The sequence below is a fragment of the Lactuca sativa genome, chromosome 4, assembly GCF_002870075.4.
Source record: "Lactuca sativa cultivar Salinas chromosome 4, Lsat_Salinas_v11, whole genome shotgun sequence".
In the NCBI taxonomy this organism is placed as follows: domain Eukaryota; kingdom Viridiplantae; phylum Streptophyta; class Magnoliopsida; order Asterales; family Asteraceae; genus Lactuca; species Lactuca sativa.
Window position 1 is genome coordinate 96,807,893 of NC_056626.2, and position 18,338 is coordinate 96,826,230.

Here is an 18,338-nt window from a genome sequence, read left to right on the forward strand (position 1 = left end):
AGAAGTGAGGAAGCCTACTCATGGAAAGGCATATGTGGCTAAGGAGGAAAGCAGTGGTGGAAAATGCTTCATGGTGACTGAAGTGTCTCAAATGAGGGGATACAACACCGATGGAGGAAGCAATGGACCGAAGGTGCAGGAGGATATGTGCTTTACGGCCAAACCACTCAGCCAGCAGTTCAATGAACTCGATGAACTGATAAAGAAGATACAATCTGCTTTTATTTCATCTAAAGTTTCATCATCCTCATATGAGAAATAACTAAAAAACGTTAACACAAGAATTTCTCACTTAGATAGTAGCTTAACTCAAACTCGAGTCACCAATTCTAACCTGACTGATCAATTAAGCAGGGTGGCGTCGAAGAGTGAGGAGCGGCGAATGTGGATTGAGTTAAAAGAGTCGGAATTAATTAAAGTTAAAGACGAAAACATTTATTTGCAGAGAGACAATTTGAAATTGTTAAAACAACGAAATGTTTTTTGCTTAATAGCTAAACGTTTATATTCCAATATTACTCAACTTCACTTGGACTGTGAGATAGGCCAAAAGATCCATCGTATGATTTTGCCCTTCCTAGAATTTAAGGAGGATGAAATCGATGCCGAAGCTTACAATTGTGAGAGTGTGATATCGTCTGATGATGTCAACCCAACTTATAAAATTGGACTGGACAAAATTGAGTCCTTCATTAAATCCAAAGACCACAAGGACATGCTCAAAAATCTTTTGGATGAAAATGACAGACTTAAACTGAGAACCGAAACCATACAAAAGTTTGACTCTCTAAACGCCAAAGTAAGCTCAGAAAATAAAATCGATGTTGAAAATGCATCTGAGCTTAACGAGGACGAAAACATGAGTGAAATTTCTGTAGAGGATACGGTTGACTGCTCAGAATTTGTTAAAAGCGAAACTGAAAACCACAAAAATCTTATTTCTGAAAATTCTGTGGAATTCGCTAGATTGTCCCAACAAAAGTCCCCGAAATTAGTAGAAAAAGCTGTTGTGTATCAAAAAGTCAGGACCACTCCAAATCAGGTATACAAGGTAACTGGAGTAACCGAACATCAAACAGCTGAACTCACAGCTATTGTTAACGAAGACAATGCTGATGGCTGTGATGAGTATTTCTGGGAAGCTCCTATTGATAATGGAAACGAAACTGTCGGCCTGTCTGAAAGAACCTCCTGGATGAAGAAAGGGAGGTACATACCTGAACCCTTGAACAAGCCTGATAATTTCAGTGAACCAAGTACAAGTGGTACCAAAGAAATTCCTCAAGAGGATGATCGTTTAGTAAAAGAAGACATTCCTTCAACACCTACAGCTCGAAGCGAAACTTCATCAGATACTCCTTCAACTTCCTCAGGGCAAACTGAATCTTCTTCAGATATTCCATCTGTTCCCTCTGCTCAAAGAAAAACTCCTGAAGTTCAAAAGGAATCAGTCAAAGTGACAGCAAAAACAAAAGCGAACGTTCATCATCAACCTAAGCAGATGAGGGATAAGAAGATAGAGAGGAACCAAAGATACAGGAAAAATCTTTCTGAAAGGAAACAATTCTGGCACTCCCAGAACGCATACTATACACACAAGGACAAGAATCTGAAGTATGAAAACAATCCTGTACGAAAGCCTGAAAGTTCCTCCAACCGAAAGCCAAGGTTCGGTTCACAAGAAAATACCAACCGAAAGCCAAGGTTCGGTTCACAAGAAGATACCAACCGAAAGCCAAGGTTCGGTTCGCAAGAAGATACCAACCGAAAGTCAAGGTTCGGTTCTGAAAAGGATTTCAACCGAAACCAAAGGTTCGGTTCCAAGAACAACTCCAACCGAACGCAGAGGTTCGGCTCTGAAGTCAAAAGAGAACAAGACTCAAAGGTTAACCCCACCAACGATCAAAAGCAAAAGGGTCACCTAGAGTCATCAGCAAGGAAGACATCTCCATCCAAATCCAAATCCTCTCTTCCTAATTCTTCTCGTTCTTCTACTTCCAACCATTCATCTCCATCTTGCTCTAACGCTAATTCCGCTGGTTCTCAAAAACCTCATTCATCTGCTGAACAGAAGGGAAAGCAGAAGGTCGATGAATCCAAACCTGAGTCCAAAACGAACATCGCTAATGTCAATAAAATAAAAGTCTTTACTATTAAAAAGAAAGATGAAACAACTCTAATTAAAAGAACATATCTAGTTGACATCTCTCTTACTATTCCTGTTCCCATGAAAAGCTCACATGGACCCAAGAAACTTTGGGTTCCTAAATCTGCTTAATTTTTGCAGGTTATAAGTGACGAGCAGTTTGACGAAGAATGGTACATCGACAGTGGCTGCTCGCGTCATATGACAGGGAGGAAAGAGGAACTCAGGGAATACAGATCTCTTGCAAATGGTGGCAACGTTAAGTTTGGAAATAACTCTTTCGGCACCATAAAGGGATATGGGATGATAACGAATGGTGATTTTACCATAAGGAAGGTGGCCTATGTGGAAGGACTTCAACACAACCTCATCAGTGTATCTCAGCTTGTCGGAGGTACAGGTCTCAAAATTTCATTCGATGATGAAGGTTCTGAAATCATAGAGAAAAAGACAAAGAAAGTGATTCTGAAGTCAGAGCGAAAGGGTGAAATGTTTCCTCTGAACATGAAACCCATCAAAGGAAACCCAGCCATATGTCTGCTATCAAAAGCTCAATCCGACGAAAGCTGGTTGTGGCACAGAAGACTCTCTCATCTCAATTTCAAAGATATCAACCGACTTGTCACTGGAGGTCATGTTAGAGGTCTTCCATTGCTCAAGTTTGACAGAGAGCATTTATGTGCTGCATGCGAAATGGGAAAGCAGAGTCGTCAAAGTCACCCATCCGTAATTAACACAAAAGTTGTTGAACCACTCGAATTGCTTCATATCGATTTGTGTGGTCCTTCATCTATTGAAAGCATCGGTGGTAGCAAGTACATTCTTGTTATCGTTGATGACTTCTCTCGATTTACATGGGTGTTCTTTCTAAAGCTCAAATCTGAAGCGACTCAAAAGCTGAAAGTGTTTATCAAGCAAATTGAAGTCCAGCTCAAGAAGGTCGTTCGCAACATCAGGAGCGACAATGGTCTCGAATTCAAGAACAGGGAGTTTGAAGAGTTTCTTGCAGAAAAGGGAATTAGCCATAATTTCTCAGCTCCTTACACACCGCAGCAGAACAGGATAGTCGAAAGACGAAACCGATCTCTGTGTGAAGCTGCCCGAACTATGTTAAGTTTCGCTTCCTTACCTCTTTATTTTTGGGCTGACGCTATTTCTGCTGCTTGTTATACACAAAACAGGTCCTATCTCAACAAGCGATTCACGCTCACACCATATGAGATATTAAACAACAGGAAGCCCAATGTGAAATTTTTCCACGTTTTTGGCTCAAGGTGTTTCATCTTTAACTCTAAAGAACACCGCAACAAGTTTGATGTCAAAGTCGACGAGGGAATTTTTCTGGGGTACTCACTCACATCCAAGGCGTACAGGGTCCTAAACAAACGGTCAAGAAGGATTGAAGAGACATACTATGTGACCTTCGACGATAACTACGTCAAGAAGCTACATGCCACAGATGACACTGCCGGGGAAATATTTCCTCAAACTGACCAAGTCACAGTCTCAATCGCCAATTTGTACGAGAAATTTCTGGAACTCTTTGACGAACCGGAAAAAGCTTCTCTCTCCGAAGCAGGTGCAGCTGACAACAAAATAGATCATATGAAGCAGATTGTCGAAGATGCTGCAAGAAGAATGCATGAAGGAGAATCGCCCACTGATGACTCTCCAACCGACAATGCTTCAGTCGAGGGGGAGCCAAGTTCTCATGTCGAGGGGGAGCAAAGCTCTACCGCTTCACCCGAAGGTCCTTCACCAACCGAAGGTACCTCTCCAACCGAAGGTGCCCCTCCAAACGAAGGTGCTTCAATGCCTGAAAGTCCAGCACCGCAAGAAACCCCTGAATCTCATGTTTCTCAAGACTCATCAATTGAGGGGGAGCATGATGATATGACGCTTGATGACGATAGCCAATCTGAGCCCGAAGAGATGATCAATGTTGAACTAGATCCAACCTTCGACCCGAATTACCCTCCTCTTACCAAATGGACCAGAGATCATCATATCTCTCAAGTAGTTGGTGATGTATCTGATAAGGTCTTGACCCGATCTCAACTGAAGGCAAAACAAACATCTTTATTCTCAAAAGTAGAGTTTTGTATGTTTAACTCATTCGTATCAAAAGTTGAACCGAAGACAGTGAACACTGCCCTCGATCACTCTGATTGGGTTCAAGCAATGCAAGACGAACTGAACGAGTTCGAAAGGAACAAAGTCTGGCGCCTCATTCCAACTCCTCCAGATGCTTCGGTTGTTGGTCTTACATGGGTTTTTAGAAACAAAATGGACAAGGAAGGTAATGTCATAAGGAACAAGGCTCGTCTGGTTGTCAAGGGATACTGTCAGGAGGAAGGGATAGATTACGAAGAGACGTTCGCTCCAGTAGCTAGGCTAGAATCGGTTAGAATATTTTTGGCCTATGCTGCTCACAAAAACTTTGAGGTCTTCCAAATGGACGTCAAGTGTGCATTTCTCAATGGAGAACTCGAAGAAACTGTGTATGTGGAGCAACCTCCTGGGTTCGTGAACGAAAAGTATCCAAATCATTGCTACATTCTGGATAAAGCTGTGTACGGCCTCAAACAAGCTCCGAGAGCCTGGTATGAAACGCTTACAAAATTTTTAAAGATGTCTAAATTCAAACAAGGTTCGGTTGACCCAACCTTCTTTCGCAAAAAGGAAGGTAACCACCTTATGATAGTTCAAATTTATGTCGATGACATCATCTTTGGCTCCATGAATCCCAGCTTAACAGCTGAATTCAGAAAGTTGATGGAGACTAAGTTTAAAATGAGCTCAATGGGTCCTATTAACTTTTTCCTTGGTTTAAATATAAGACAGGGACCCGAAGGCATCTTTATCAATCAGGAAGCTTACACGAAGACTCTCCTAGCAAAGTTTGGCATGATGGGAGACTCAAAGGTCAAAGTCCCAATGGCATTCGGCACCAAGCTTACCCCTTCTCTAGACAAACCGGTTGTCGACATCACGCTCTATCGTCAAATGATAGGCTCACTGATATATCTAACTGCTAGCAGACCTGATATCATGTTTTCTGTGTGTTATCGTGCTCGATTTCAGGCTAACCCACGCGAACCTCACATGCTGGCAGTGAAGAACATCCTACGCTATCTCAAGCGAACCGCCTCCTTAGGTCTATGGTATCCATCCAATTCAGGCTTCTTCGTTCAAGCCTATTCTGATGCTGACCTTGGAGGATGTGGACTCGACCGCAAAAGCACAACTGGTGGCTGTCAATTTCTTGATGGGAAGTTGGTCAGCTGGCAATCCAAGAAACAAACATGTGTGTCGCTGTCTACTGCTGAAGCGGAATACATTGCCGCTGCATCCTACACATCACAAGTGATTTGGATCCAGAGTCAACTTCGAGACTATGGACTCAACATGAAGAAGATCCCACTATATTGTGACTCTGAAAGTGCAATTAGGATCTGTCATAACCCAGTGCAACACTCTAAAACCAAACACATAGCACTGAGGTATCACTTCATCAAAGATCATGTGGAAGATGGAAATGTCGAAGTTCACTTCGTAAGAACCACTGATCAACTGGCTGACGTCTTTACCAAAGCTCTTCCAGAAGCATCATTCAATAAAATATTGCAAGGGCTAGGAATGATGGAATCAGAGTCAGTCCCTCACACTACCTCTCAATCTCAAACGTAAGAAGCGAAACCAACCGAACGTTCGGGTTCGGTTCAACCATTTCACTCGCTCATTACTTCAAAGGTAGTTTTTCTGTGTTGTATATTTCTTGTGCAAAATTTGTTTTTCTTTGTGTAAAAAGTTTTTTCATATTGCATACCTAAACTCCTTGGTTTCTTAAAAATTTGCCAAAACCGGAACCTCCAGAAGGTTCGGGTTCGGTTTTTCAAAATTTTCAAGAACCGAAACCAACCGAAGGTTCGGGTTCGGTTTTTCAAAATTTTCCTGAACCGAAACCAACCGAAGGTTCGGGTTCGGTTTTTCAAAATTTTCCTGAACCGAAACCAACCGAAGGTTCGGGTTCGGTCTTTCAAAATTTTCCTGAACCGAAACCAACCGAAGGTTCGGGTTCGGTTTTTCAACTTTTTCCAACCGAAACCAACCGAACGTTCGGGTTCGGTTTTCCATATTTTTTTCAAAAGTTTTTTTTGTCTTATTTTTTTTAACTTTTCTATTTTTTTTATTTTTATTTTTTTTATTTCTTTTCTTTTATTTTTTTATATAAATTTCAAAAACTCCAAAAATATGTTTTTATTTTTTTTGTATGTTCGTTTACTTATGGGGATATATTTGCTGAATTACTTAAGTGTCCCTAGAAGCATGCTGTTGTATGTGTCCCAAGCCTCATAAGATTTTGAACAATAGCCTTCATGACCTGGTATACACAAACCTTGTCTTCCCAATAAGGCTAACTCATTTATTCTAATCGTGAGCTACCTCACTCTTTTCTCACATGAGTTCAGAGTCTCCTGCTTGGTCCTTTTGTTCGCAGCAGAGGGACTATGTCTTCTTTCACCATCTCCATTACACTTCTCCATAACATTCGTTTCATCACTGTAACCCTTGAGACTCTCAGAAACTACCACTGAGGTTTATGGTTACACAACATCTATGTTTATGATCTTAGCTTCGTGCCACTACGAGCTGAGTGAAACCCAAAATTCAACACCAACGAATTGACGGTGACCAATTAACTTGATCAAGTTTTCAACAATGAATTGACGAATGTACCTACATGAAATCTCCAATTTTTTTTGCGTGATTCCAATGAAATTGTTACACACCATACCATTTCTTCCCAAGGGATCCAGTTTTAAATTTTTTATCTGAGATTTCATATTAATCCAAGCCACTACAAAATCAACTCAAACCTACTTGTTCAACAGACTACATCGGTCTCACAAGTACTTTGTTTACATTCGTTCTTATATCAAGAATTGCACTGTTGAATCAAAGTGAAACCACCCTTAATTAGCCTTATTAAAAGAAGCCTTTCAACATTTATTTATAAATGTTTGATCGTAATTCAACGGGATTCCACACTAACACTTTGAGGTCTCTCTTGACCTTGAAGGAAGAGATTCGTGCCCGGGATCCTCAGTTTCGTGTCATTATTGACATCACAGATTATCCTAAAAAAAGTTGCTTTACTTCTTTATTTTTTACACTCTTTGCACGAAAATCCAAGATTTTCAAAAATTCCGTTACTAATTATTTTACAGGCTGGATATTTACTGGATGGTTACAAATGAAATTGGGGTCAAAAATTAGCCACGTGGATCATTAATTGGAAACAGCCATTTAAAAGGGGATAAGACAAAAAGTTGCTGACTCGGCGGAAGTTAAAAGGATAGAAATTCAAACGACGGTAAAAAGGAGGGCGTGTGAATTTGAAACGGCCGCGTTTTTTCTGACACTTGAGGACGCGTGTGCAATGTCGAAGCGTCATATCTCTGAAGTTACAGGCGCGTGTGGAAATGGAAACGATTTCTTTCTCTGAACCGGCGCTTACTGGGCGGCGTGATCCTAGGAATCTGACACTCTCTCTCCTACGTGATCATCGCACGTCCCAACTGTCACCAATCAGTCACTTCAAAAAAACCCGTTTCGTATTTCCATAAGAGATTTGAAACGATCTTTCTCTCTCCTATCACCTACTATAAAAACCCATCAACACCACCTTTTACCTCTTTACTGCCCCATAATTCCCAAAGCAAAATTACTTCCAAACTCTCTCCCGGTTATCTTCTTCTCCAAAACCTGCAACAATGGCTGAATCTTCATCTGTTCATGCCACTTCTCAGATTCTTCCCATCAGACCTCAACAATGCCTCGTCATTGATCTGAACCCACTGGCCTATGATCCCTACATGTCGCCGGTTATCGAATGCCTCAAGTACTCCCAGCTTGCTCCGGCATTGTCCAGAATTGAAACGGTGCCACTGGTGGCTCTATCTCAGGTCTATGCGACGGCCTACTACGACAAGGGCGTCGACCGGGTATTCTTTGAAGTGGGAGATCACAAGACTTCCATTTCTCGCCCCCGTTTCTGCACGTTGTTAGGGTTTGCCACTGACTCATCGCGAGTTAACCCGGAGACGATTCCGGTTGAAATGTTCTATAGCATGTTCTACAACATGGGCTACACGGAAGTTCTCACCTCCGTCGCCAGGTTCAAGAAGTCATGCCTACCGCCCCAGTGGAATGGGTTATTTACAGTTCTCTTCAAGGGACTGTCAGAGAGGAGCTCAGGATCTGACGGTGCAAGTCGTCTTTTTCTTTCTATCATGTACGGAGTGTACAATGGGATAAACCTGGATTATGGGTTTGTCCTCTGGCAACAGCTGCTTCAGAGCCTCTCTTCTACTTCTCGACACTCCGAGGTGTCGCTGGCCCGGTTCTGGATCTTGATCACAAGATGGGCTATGGACAGGTTTGATGTCCCAACTGCTGATGGTGCATCGATGTCTTCTATTGGTACGTTCCATACCAAGAAGATCATCATCTCGGATGCATCAAAATTCTCTTTCATTGGCTCCATCCCGGAGACTATGTATGGAAGTGTCCCTTCAGACAGCAGTATGATCAAGGCGATCAAGGAGTTAGGGCCATCTGGTCCGAGGGAACTGACACCGGACATGCTACGCTCGATTCATGATGCCGACAAACCGGTGGCCAGGGGTAAGAAGGCAGACAAGGGGAAGAAACCATCCAAAGCCCCAAAACCTTCTCCCAAGAAGCGCAAACAACCGAAGGCTGCTTCATCCCCACAACCGAAAAGGAGGAAGACCCAACCGAAGCGAAAGCTCCTCATACCCTCCTCTTCAAGTGAATCCGAAGGTGGGAGTTCGGACTCTGAGGGCTCACAAGGAGACGAATCTCCACAACGAGGCAACACACCCCCTCGATCCCCAACCCTGGAGATGGAACTTCACCAATCCCCAGTTCCTTCCCCTCCACCCACAATACCTATTTCTATTCCCACCATAAACCCTACTATACCACCAACCTCATTCCCTATACCCCCACCCATATTCACCACATCAACCGAAACACCACCTGTAACCGAAACCCCTCCCGTAACCGAACCTCCACAAACCGAAACCCATATACCACCACCACCCGAAACTAACCCCCCACCCACTCAACCTGAACCAACCAAACCCACAACACCCCCAGCTTCACCACCACCTCAATCTCCAGAACACGCCTCCGATGGCGATGATCAATACCTTGGTGGTGATCACATGAACTTTGATTCGGTCTACTATAGTCCGTTTCAAGTTCAGAGTGATGAGGAGGATGATGCTCCAGTGACAAAGAAGCATCTCCGCGAGCTTAACGAGAAGGTTGATCAACTTCTCGCCTCCTCTTCCAATCAGCAGTCATCCTTATCTGAAGCTGCCCTTCAGAAGATAGTTGATGCCTTCTCCAGGGCTCAACAAGACTCAGTGGCCTCAGCAACTGCTGCGATAGACGCCTCCACCCGAGCCTGTGAGGCAGCGACCGAAAAAGTCGATAAACTATTTTCCGACGCTTCTGACCTGCTCAAGTCCATCCAGGAAAGCGCCAATGCCACAAAGACAACTCTGGAACCGATTGTTCAGCAATTGGCCAAGTTCGTCTCGACGGAGTTGACTTCGTTCGCTACCCTCCGACAAAATATCAGCGACGACAACTCGGCACTCCGTGCCTCCATCGATGCCCGTCTGGCAAAGCTACAAGAGGATCTTGCGGCAGAGAACTCTCTGATGGACGTCCTGGCAAGTAAAACAACTGCCCTAAAGGTCAAGAGCACGCAGCTTTCCAACTCTCAAGAACAATTGGAAGCTCTTCGATCCGAGAGGGAAGTCATAAAGACGTGTGTTTCGGATGTCCACGCCGCTCTATCCAACATCCTGGAAGCACACGACCCCATCCTTAATCATTCGGTGAGGCGCACCCTCGCTGAAAAGCTCTCCCCGGCCATGGACCTATTAAGCAAAATTGAAGGTCTGCCCAGTTTCGTGTCCATTCCGAAACAAGGGGGAGATGAGAAGAAAGGATCGAAACCACCTCCGTCCTCCAAAGCTACTCACACAACCGAACCACCCCCAACTGGTCATGCCTCGGGTTCGGGTGTGAAGAACAAGGGCAAACACATAGCAGAGGATGGAGATGAAGATGAAGATGAAGACAAGGAGACCATTGCGGACATGTTAAAAAGAAAGAACAGTCGCAATGCTGAAGGTGATGCCAGTCGTGTGGCGCGTGAGGCTGAAGAAGCCGAACGAAAGCAAAAAGAAGCCCACGATCTCCTTGAGAGCCGAAAGTTGCTCTTCCCTGCCTGGACCAGGGATCGTTTGATAAAAGAGGCCATAGAGACTCCAAGCATACTATGGCTCGAGCCGGTGATATCGTTCGACTGCAACAACACCATCGATTCGCAGTTCGATATGCCACTGACTCGAAAGGCGTTCATCTTCCACGCCTTCTCCAACATTTCTGAAGTCCCGCATCCGAACGATGAGCTTGACAGGGAGCTCATTGACTTCTACCTGGAGGCCGCTCGACCTCAATACCTTACATGGAGCGCCCAGAAGATTGTCAATGTTCGGGTGATGAAGCCTTTTGCCGTGGGGAGATTCACAAACGTCAAGTTCAAGCTTATCCGAGGATCTGCAAGAATTGCTCACATGATCTCTCTGGCGGATCTGCCCAATCTGAACCCTCATGATTGGATAGTCTTGTACAACATCCTGCTGACAAACGAAGCCGAATATGGTCCCATCTTAGACCATGTCAAAAGGATGCTGGCATGCTATATCATGGAGGTGGCCCTAATGGATCAGGAGGTTGCCACAGTTTTTAAGAAGAAACCGAAAGTCAAGCCTGTGGGATCGGCCAGTGATCTGAATCAAATGCAAATGGGCAAGATAGATTCGAGGCGAAACTCTGTGATGTTCACTAGAGCCGAAGGACAGAAATGTCTCTTCGCTTTAGCTGACAAACATCTTTACACTACAACTTGCTTGGAGCACATCTTATTCATCATCAAGCAGTGTAAAGACAATTCGGCTGATGATATCAAGTACTTCAATGATATGATCAATTGGTACATCCGGTTTAGACAGACCATCCTTTCCATAACCAAGTGTCTGTTTAGTACCGTGAAGAAGAAGGTACCAGCTTCAGCCGCCGACCCAAGTAGGAAGTGAAGGTCTCGCTCCAAATTGACGCAAAGGGGGAGATTGTTGGGCTGAAAAGAGTTTTGATGTTGCGTCTTTTGGGCTCGTTAGATTAGCCTTTTATTCTCCGGTTTGGGCCTGTCCAACCGAGAGCCTTTTATGTATTGTATATAAGTTAAATGCTTGCATGCATATTAGGTTAAGATTCTAGAGATTATCGATATAGCGATTTATCAAGAGTACAATATTTTCCAGTAATCATTCTTGTAATCTTCCAATCCTTTACAGTTGATGTTCTTAATCGAGCTCTTCTAAGGATTTTATTTAATCATTCGACACGTTTGATTCAAGCTGTTTGTTCTTATTATTGCGTTTTTACTGTTTTAAATTCATATACTTGTTCAAGATCTAATCGATCTTCTTAGATTAAAAGTTATTTTAATCCCATCACAGTCCATGAAGGAAAGCTAAATTTGAATTTGATTTTTTCCTAAACCTTGTATTATAATTGTAGGTTGGAAATGATAGATTCATATGGATGGGAACATATGCACCATAAAATCTAGATGGCAAAGTTTTCACTCTAATTAATGAGAATGATTATGAGGAAATACTTTCGCTGATGGATTTTAAAGATCTGTTAATTTCATTCTAAAAATCACAATTTGATTACGACATCGCTCTTCATATTTTGAATTGTGAGGAATATAAAAGAATTGTTTGCACTTTCATGACATATATTTATAAGTTCTAAACGGGTTTAAACACACACATATGTCCAATGAAGGTGTATAAGACTAAGAAGTCTATTTGGAGACTTATCGAAGCATCACGTCACATCACTACTAGAAAAATAGCCTTTTACGACGCGCAAACCATGACACTCATTAATTTATGTTACGCAACCGATAGTGACATTAAAAACGTGTCATCTATTCAGAAAATTTAAGGATTTAGGTCACGCATTATTGCGCGCCCTTAAATTATTGTCATAAGAAAAAAAATTAAAAACACGGAGGGCGCTGTATCTTAAATGCGCGCCCTCTGGAGGTGTCGCTTTATAATTTTTATGAACGCGCGTTCTTTAGTTACAAGCGGGAAAAGAAAAGCCGAAAAAATTAGAAAAGCCCGCTAACTCTTTGACCTAAGCGTTTTGACGCATCTTTCATTCTCCTCACACTGCTGTGCAACCTTTTCCAAGGTAACGATTTCATCTCCATCTCTCGACTTCATCATCTCAATGAAGAAAAAAGGCTTCTGATTTCCATTATCTGCTTCATCTCTGCTGTGATTTCACCTGCTTCATCTCTTCTGTTCTTGAGAATACTCGCCAACAGTGTTCTTCCACTATTCCTTGACCTGCTTCTTTCTGTATTCTTTTATCCACAATGTCTTCAAAGACATTCTCACACACTTTCTAAAAAAATCATTTTTTCTCTCTCAAGAACCCTAGCCGTCACTCACACCACCATATTTGTAGTGTGTTCTGTTCAGATATATATGCATCGATGAAACAAGGAACCTTGATATGGAAGGCCACCCAAGTATTAACTCTTCAAGATTCAGGCCCCTGACACCCCATTTACATCAGACTACGAACACCACCGCAAACAATGGATGTTGGTGGTTTGGTCTCACACCTTCTTTACTGTGGGATACAGATCCTAACCATCTGACCTCCCTCTCTCTCTCTCTCATGACGAAGAACACAATTTGAAGGATTATCAATCAAGAATGATTGGTTATGGTTATGATTTAAAAGGCAAACTGAATATATCAGTCGATATCGATGGAGGGTTTGCGAAAACCAAGGTAATAATTTTGATTTGCTTTTAGTTGGTGTTTCTCTTACTGGTACCCTTCTTTCACATTCTCAAATTATGTGTTCTTCTGTGTGGATTTGTTTGAAATTTGAAAGAAAGTTTTATGAAGCACTCCAATTGCTCGATGAAATGCTTGAACCAGGTTTTTGGATTCATTCCAGTCAGTTATTAGATCATGCATTACTACATTTAATCTCAATTTAGTTGTGGATTTTGTTGACTTAATCTATGTTATGAGCATATTGGATAAATTGTAACAGAATCCTCATATGATATTCTCCTTCCTATAGACTCGCACCTATTTTGTCACCTGCCTCATGGTATCATATCCAGAGAGCTAAAGTAGCATTTATATATTGGCAGTAAACTCGAATCGATAACATAGATTTTGAAACCGAAATTCGTTTACTCATAAATACATATTTTGAAAACCCCTGGAGTATGATTGGAATTGTTCCGTTGTTAATATCTACGAGTCTATCTAATTTCCCAGGAGAAGGTCGCGAATCCATTGTTCGAGAAACGACCAAAGCAATTTGGAATCGGTGGAGCTTTGCCTCCTAAGAAGGATCTTCACAGATTCGTAAGATGGCCTCAAGTCGTCCGAATTCAGAGAAAGAGGAGAATCCTCAAGCAGCGTTTGAAGGTCCCACCAGCATTGAACCAGTTTACCAAAACCCTTGACAAGAATCTCGGTATAATGCTCATCCTTAACAATAATTTTGTTCTAATTCCAACTATGTTCTTACTCCTTTTACAATCCACCGAGTTTCATCAAACTGATAGACAAATCTCTGTTTATGAAATTATGAAGCAACGACTTTGTTCAAGATGCTACTCAAGTACAGGCCGGAAGACAAAGCAGCCAAAAAGGAACGCCTGTTGAAGAGAGCTCAAGCTGAATCAGAAGGAAAGACTGTTGAAGCTAAGAAACCCATTGTTGTGAAGTATGGTCTTAACCATATTACCTACCTTATCGAGCAGGTTTTTCTCATTTACACTCACTGTAATCTTCTATTTCTTTTTCTTCTAAAGTGCTTAATGACATATTATGTTCCATTTCAGAACAAGGCACAATTGGTGATCATTGCCCATGATGTTGATCCAATTGAATTGGTTGTCTGGCTTCCTGCACTCTGCAGAAAGATGGAAATCCCTTACTGCATTGTAAAGGGGAAATCTCGTTTAGGAACTGTAAGTTTTTCCCTTATCATACTTTTTACTTTTTTTTTTCTTCTCATTTTCAGTTGTGAGTGACAATTCTTTTTGTATTACCTTTATGGCTATTTTCTGTTTTTTAGGAAAAGAATACGGTCTTTTCCAGAGAGCTTCTTGTCACCTCTTGATTTGGTTGTTGTTCCAGGAGACAATAAGATGACGTCGCTCCTCACCACCTCCTGCTGATGCCATACATTTTCTCTTTACTACTTGCCAAACTTCAAAGTTTCTTTCATCATATCACATGAACCATTAGAAAATTAATTTGAAGGCCTGTAGCCATCTCTCTCTCTCTCTCTCTCTCTCTTCACCCTTTTCTCCCGATTTTTTTGGGTCCAATATTTCTTTGTTCATCGTCATTGCTGCTTGTTACCTATCTATGGCCACCATGAAATATTGAATAAACCAATTTTTATTTAATTTGGTTGAATACAGGTAGTTGTTTCATTCGAAATTTGGATCTTTTTATCTTCCTTTGTTTAGGTTATAATCCAGTTGGGTTGTATCCAGTATATAAGTTTATGGCTTGTTATATGTCAGTAGTTATATATGATAGTTATAATTCTGACCTTACCATGTTCAAATACTGGGCTTATCCCTTTTGTATTATGTATCTTCAATTCGGTTTATTCTTTGTAATATAGCCTTTCTAGATTTTGTAATTTTCTAACTGGAGTAAATTATTTTTGTATTGTTTTAAGCAGAACTTTGTGTTTAAACACTAATTCCAATGGTTTATTGCTGGTTGCTGTTCAGGCAGACATCAAGCTTCTCCACCAGCCTTGCCAGCAACAGTTACCTTCTGTGTCCCTGAGTACCTGTACAAGAATGACAACCTTACATCTTGATTGACAACCTTACCCTTGATGCACCCTTTAACTTCTCTGCTATGGAAGGGCAATATCATAATTATGTTTATGGGCATGAATATTACATATTTTTCTTTTCTTATCTCAGGCCAAATGACTTTCATGATTTTGCAGAGTATTTTGTACAAATAAGGTGGAGGTGGAGGTGCTGCAGCAGTATTTTGCAGAGTATTTACTAATATTTATCACCCGCCTCAACCGATAACCACTGGTGCAGTTGACCCATTGGCTGGTGGTGGACCGGGTAGTGTGGACATTTTGGGACCTGCAGCAGTAGCTAGTGTCTATCAGCAGCAACAACCCCAACCAACTCAAATCAACTGGCCTAACAACTACTAAAGTAACAAACTTCAACAATCAAAACCCAAAACCCAAAAAGGTATGAATGGATGGAATTGGATTATTAGGGATTTGAGTTGAGTGTAAATCATCTTATATAGGAGGGAGAGGAGGTTGGAAGTTTTGATAGAAGAGATTATGTTATTGTTGGAGGATATATATATATATATATATATATATATATATATATATAGACACACACACACACACACACACATATATATATATATATATATATATATATATATATGATACATATAAACAAAAAAAAAAGATGAATTCCTCTTGTAACCGATAAAAGCGACCACTTTTTAAAAGGTAGAGAGTGATGAGTACTTATATACTTAGATGATGCAGGGAAGACACTTTCAATAGGCTGCAAGTTAGTATATTTGACATCCATAACCTTGCACTCTTGGCATGTGGAAGCTCATGAGTTTCTATTAATGTATAAACAGGGGTGCAATTTGCATTTGGTCTGCTTCATATAGGTTCTGGAGTTAGATGGACTCTTGTGGATTTTCTTCGAGGCCATGGTGATGAACAAATAAGTGCACTCTCATGGAGTCCTGATGGAAGATTCCTAAGTAGCTTTTGTTTTGCTTGCATGCTGCTTTTCTTATTCAGTGCTACTTTGATCTATTTTGAAATGTTGATTTTTAGAGTCTTTTTGCATGACCAAATTTAATATCCAGTTATATTATAATGCTTCCCTTAACATATCTTCACATATGTACCATCTGCTTCATATGAGAGCTCATCGTTCACAATGTGGGATTTTGCTCAAGGTATATTCTTATGCATGTTGAGTTTTTCAATATACCCTAGAAAAGTTAATCATAACTATGCTCTTGTTGTTTTTTTTAAAAGGAAGTTAAAGGCGTATTTCTATAATAAATATATTGTTCTTGCAGTGGGAATTCTATTGTTGCTGAGCTACATGGTGAAGTTGGGTGGCCAGGTAAGCACTTGATGTTTTATTCTAGAAAAAGAAATGTTTATGCATACATACATACATACATACATACATAGATACATACATACATACATAAATACATACAATAAAAATGTCAAAACAAAGCTAGAGGCTTATTCTTTAAATTTACATATGCAGATAAATCTGTTACTTGATCATCAAAGTTTTTTCAAACATCAAAACCGTGTTGATTCAAAACACCTTCCAAATCCCACCTCTTTCATTTCTATATTTGTTTTTTTTGAAGCATCTTCTAGCTATGGTGAACCAAAATACACTCAAGGAGAAAACATCTAGTGGTATGCAGGGTGTAAACAACGAATGGTGCACACTTCTTCACCTTCTTGGCTGTTGTCTTCTTTCACAAGCACATCTTCAATCATCATGGGGTTCTATTGAAAAGAAAGTTAATGAAGCCATTTCTTGCTTTTTTTAGGTATGTGTTATGTGACATATCATCCACTAATGTATCATTTATCATTCAACATCTTTTACTTTGATGGGTATAGATACAGAAGGGTAAAATGGTCATTTACTTGCATTCAAACAGTTTATTCATTTAGTAAAAAAAGGGACATATATATAGGTGTGTTTCTTATTGACCTAACAAATACAAAGGGGTAGAATGGTCATTTACTTGCATTCAGATAGTTCACTAGGGGGTGATGCTTTTTGACATAGTACATACAAAGGGGTGTTTCTTTTTGAATTCATATGTACAGAAGGGTAATAGGGTCATTTACTCACATTCACATAGTTCATCCAGTCAACAAAATAGACAAATACGTAGTTGTGTTTTCTTTTTGACTTAATGCACTTATTAATATGGCTATTATTATTATTATTATTATTATTATTATTATTATTATTATTATTATTATTATTTATTGCTATATGTTAATGTTATTTTTTTTTATTAATATATAGGTTAATTCGTTCGGAATCTAACACAGCTGGAAGAAGGTTGTGGATACTTTCATTTGGACTTGGTTATACAAATAAGTTATATAGTTAGGGAAAACCTCTTAATAGCAATGTACAATTAGGTCCCCTTAATACCAATGTATTACAATGTATTGTATTTTTGTATGACAATAAATTTTATGTAATGGATTATATTTTTTATATATGATATATTATTTTCTATTATTGGACATTAAATGCAAATTTAATTTGAAAATTAGTAAATCCATAAATAATTTTTTTTAACATTTAAAATTATGATACGCAAAAATGTGTGTCATCTTTATTTATGACATGGCCTTTCTTGACATGGGCTTTCTTGATACGCATTGCGTGTCATAAACACGCGCGTCGTAAGGTTACGACACGCGAATGCGTGTCGTCTTCCTTTATGACAGGGCCTTCCTTGATACGCATTGCGCGTCATAAACGCGCGTCGTAATTGCGCGTCATAAATGCGCGTCGTAAATGCGCGTCGTCTATAGACGACGCGCAAAAGCGCGTCGTCTCTCTTTATGACAGGGCCTTCCTTGACACGCATTTGCGCGTCGTCTGAGCGTTTTACGACGCGCAATGAGCGTCGTAAAAGGCCTTTTTTCTAGTAGTGCATAAATATATATTTCAGTAAGAATGTCAAGAATATTGATTTCTAGAAGTCCAGTTGATTTATGGGTACACGTAAAAGCTAATGGGAGGATAATTGTTATGCTAGTATTGCATGTTGACAATATTGTTTGTAGGGAACAATATTTCCAATTTGCAAAGTTTGGGAAATGTTTCTCTATAATAGACTTAAGGGAGAGGGTGCTTATACTTATTTTCAAATAA

The 18,338-nt window shown here is 40.5% G+C and overlaps 1 protein-coding gene and 1 long non-coding RNA gene across 2 annotated transcripts; both read left to right on the forward strand.

Annotated features, from left to right (window-relative positions):
* The first annotated feature begins 13,056 nt into the window (after positions 1-13,056).
* On the forward strand, positions 13,057-14,417 carry LOC128133473 (60S ribosomal protein L7a-2-like). The gene is made up of 4 exons (XM_052770933.1): positions 13,057-13,134; positions 13,612-13,840; positions 13,960-14,129; positions 14,211-14,417. The coding sequence occupies exons 1-4, from the start codon at positions 13,057-13,059 to the stop codon at positions 14,400-14,402; spliced, it is 669 nt and encodes a 222-aa protein (XP_052626893.1). The 3' UTR covers positions 14,403-14,417.
* A 2,058-nt stretch (positions 14,418-16,475) lies between these two features.
* Positions 16,476-17,647, forward strand: LOC128133850 (uncharacterized). Its single transcript, XR_008232158.1, has 3 exons — positions 16,476-16,532; positions 16,795-16,983; positions 17,475-17,647. It is a non-coding gene; the product is annotated as an uncharacterized LOC128133850 (long non-coding RNA).
* The last annotated feature ends 691 nt before the right edge of the window (positions 17,648-18,338 follow it).

Coding starts and splice junctions, on each gene's coding strand:
- LOC128133473 (XM_052770933.1), top strand. CDS start 13,057: ATGATTGGTTATGGTTATGATTTAAAAGGCAAACTGAATATATCAGTC. Junction 13,135..13,611: donor GAGGGTTTGCGAAAACCAAG/GTAATAATTTTG, acceptor TTCCGTTGTTAA/TATCTACGAGTCTATCTAAT. Junction 14,130..14,210: donor TTACCTACCTTATCGAGCAG/GTTTTTCTCATT, acceptor GTTCCATTTCAG/AACAAGGCACAATTGGTGAT.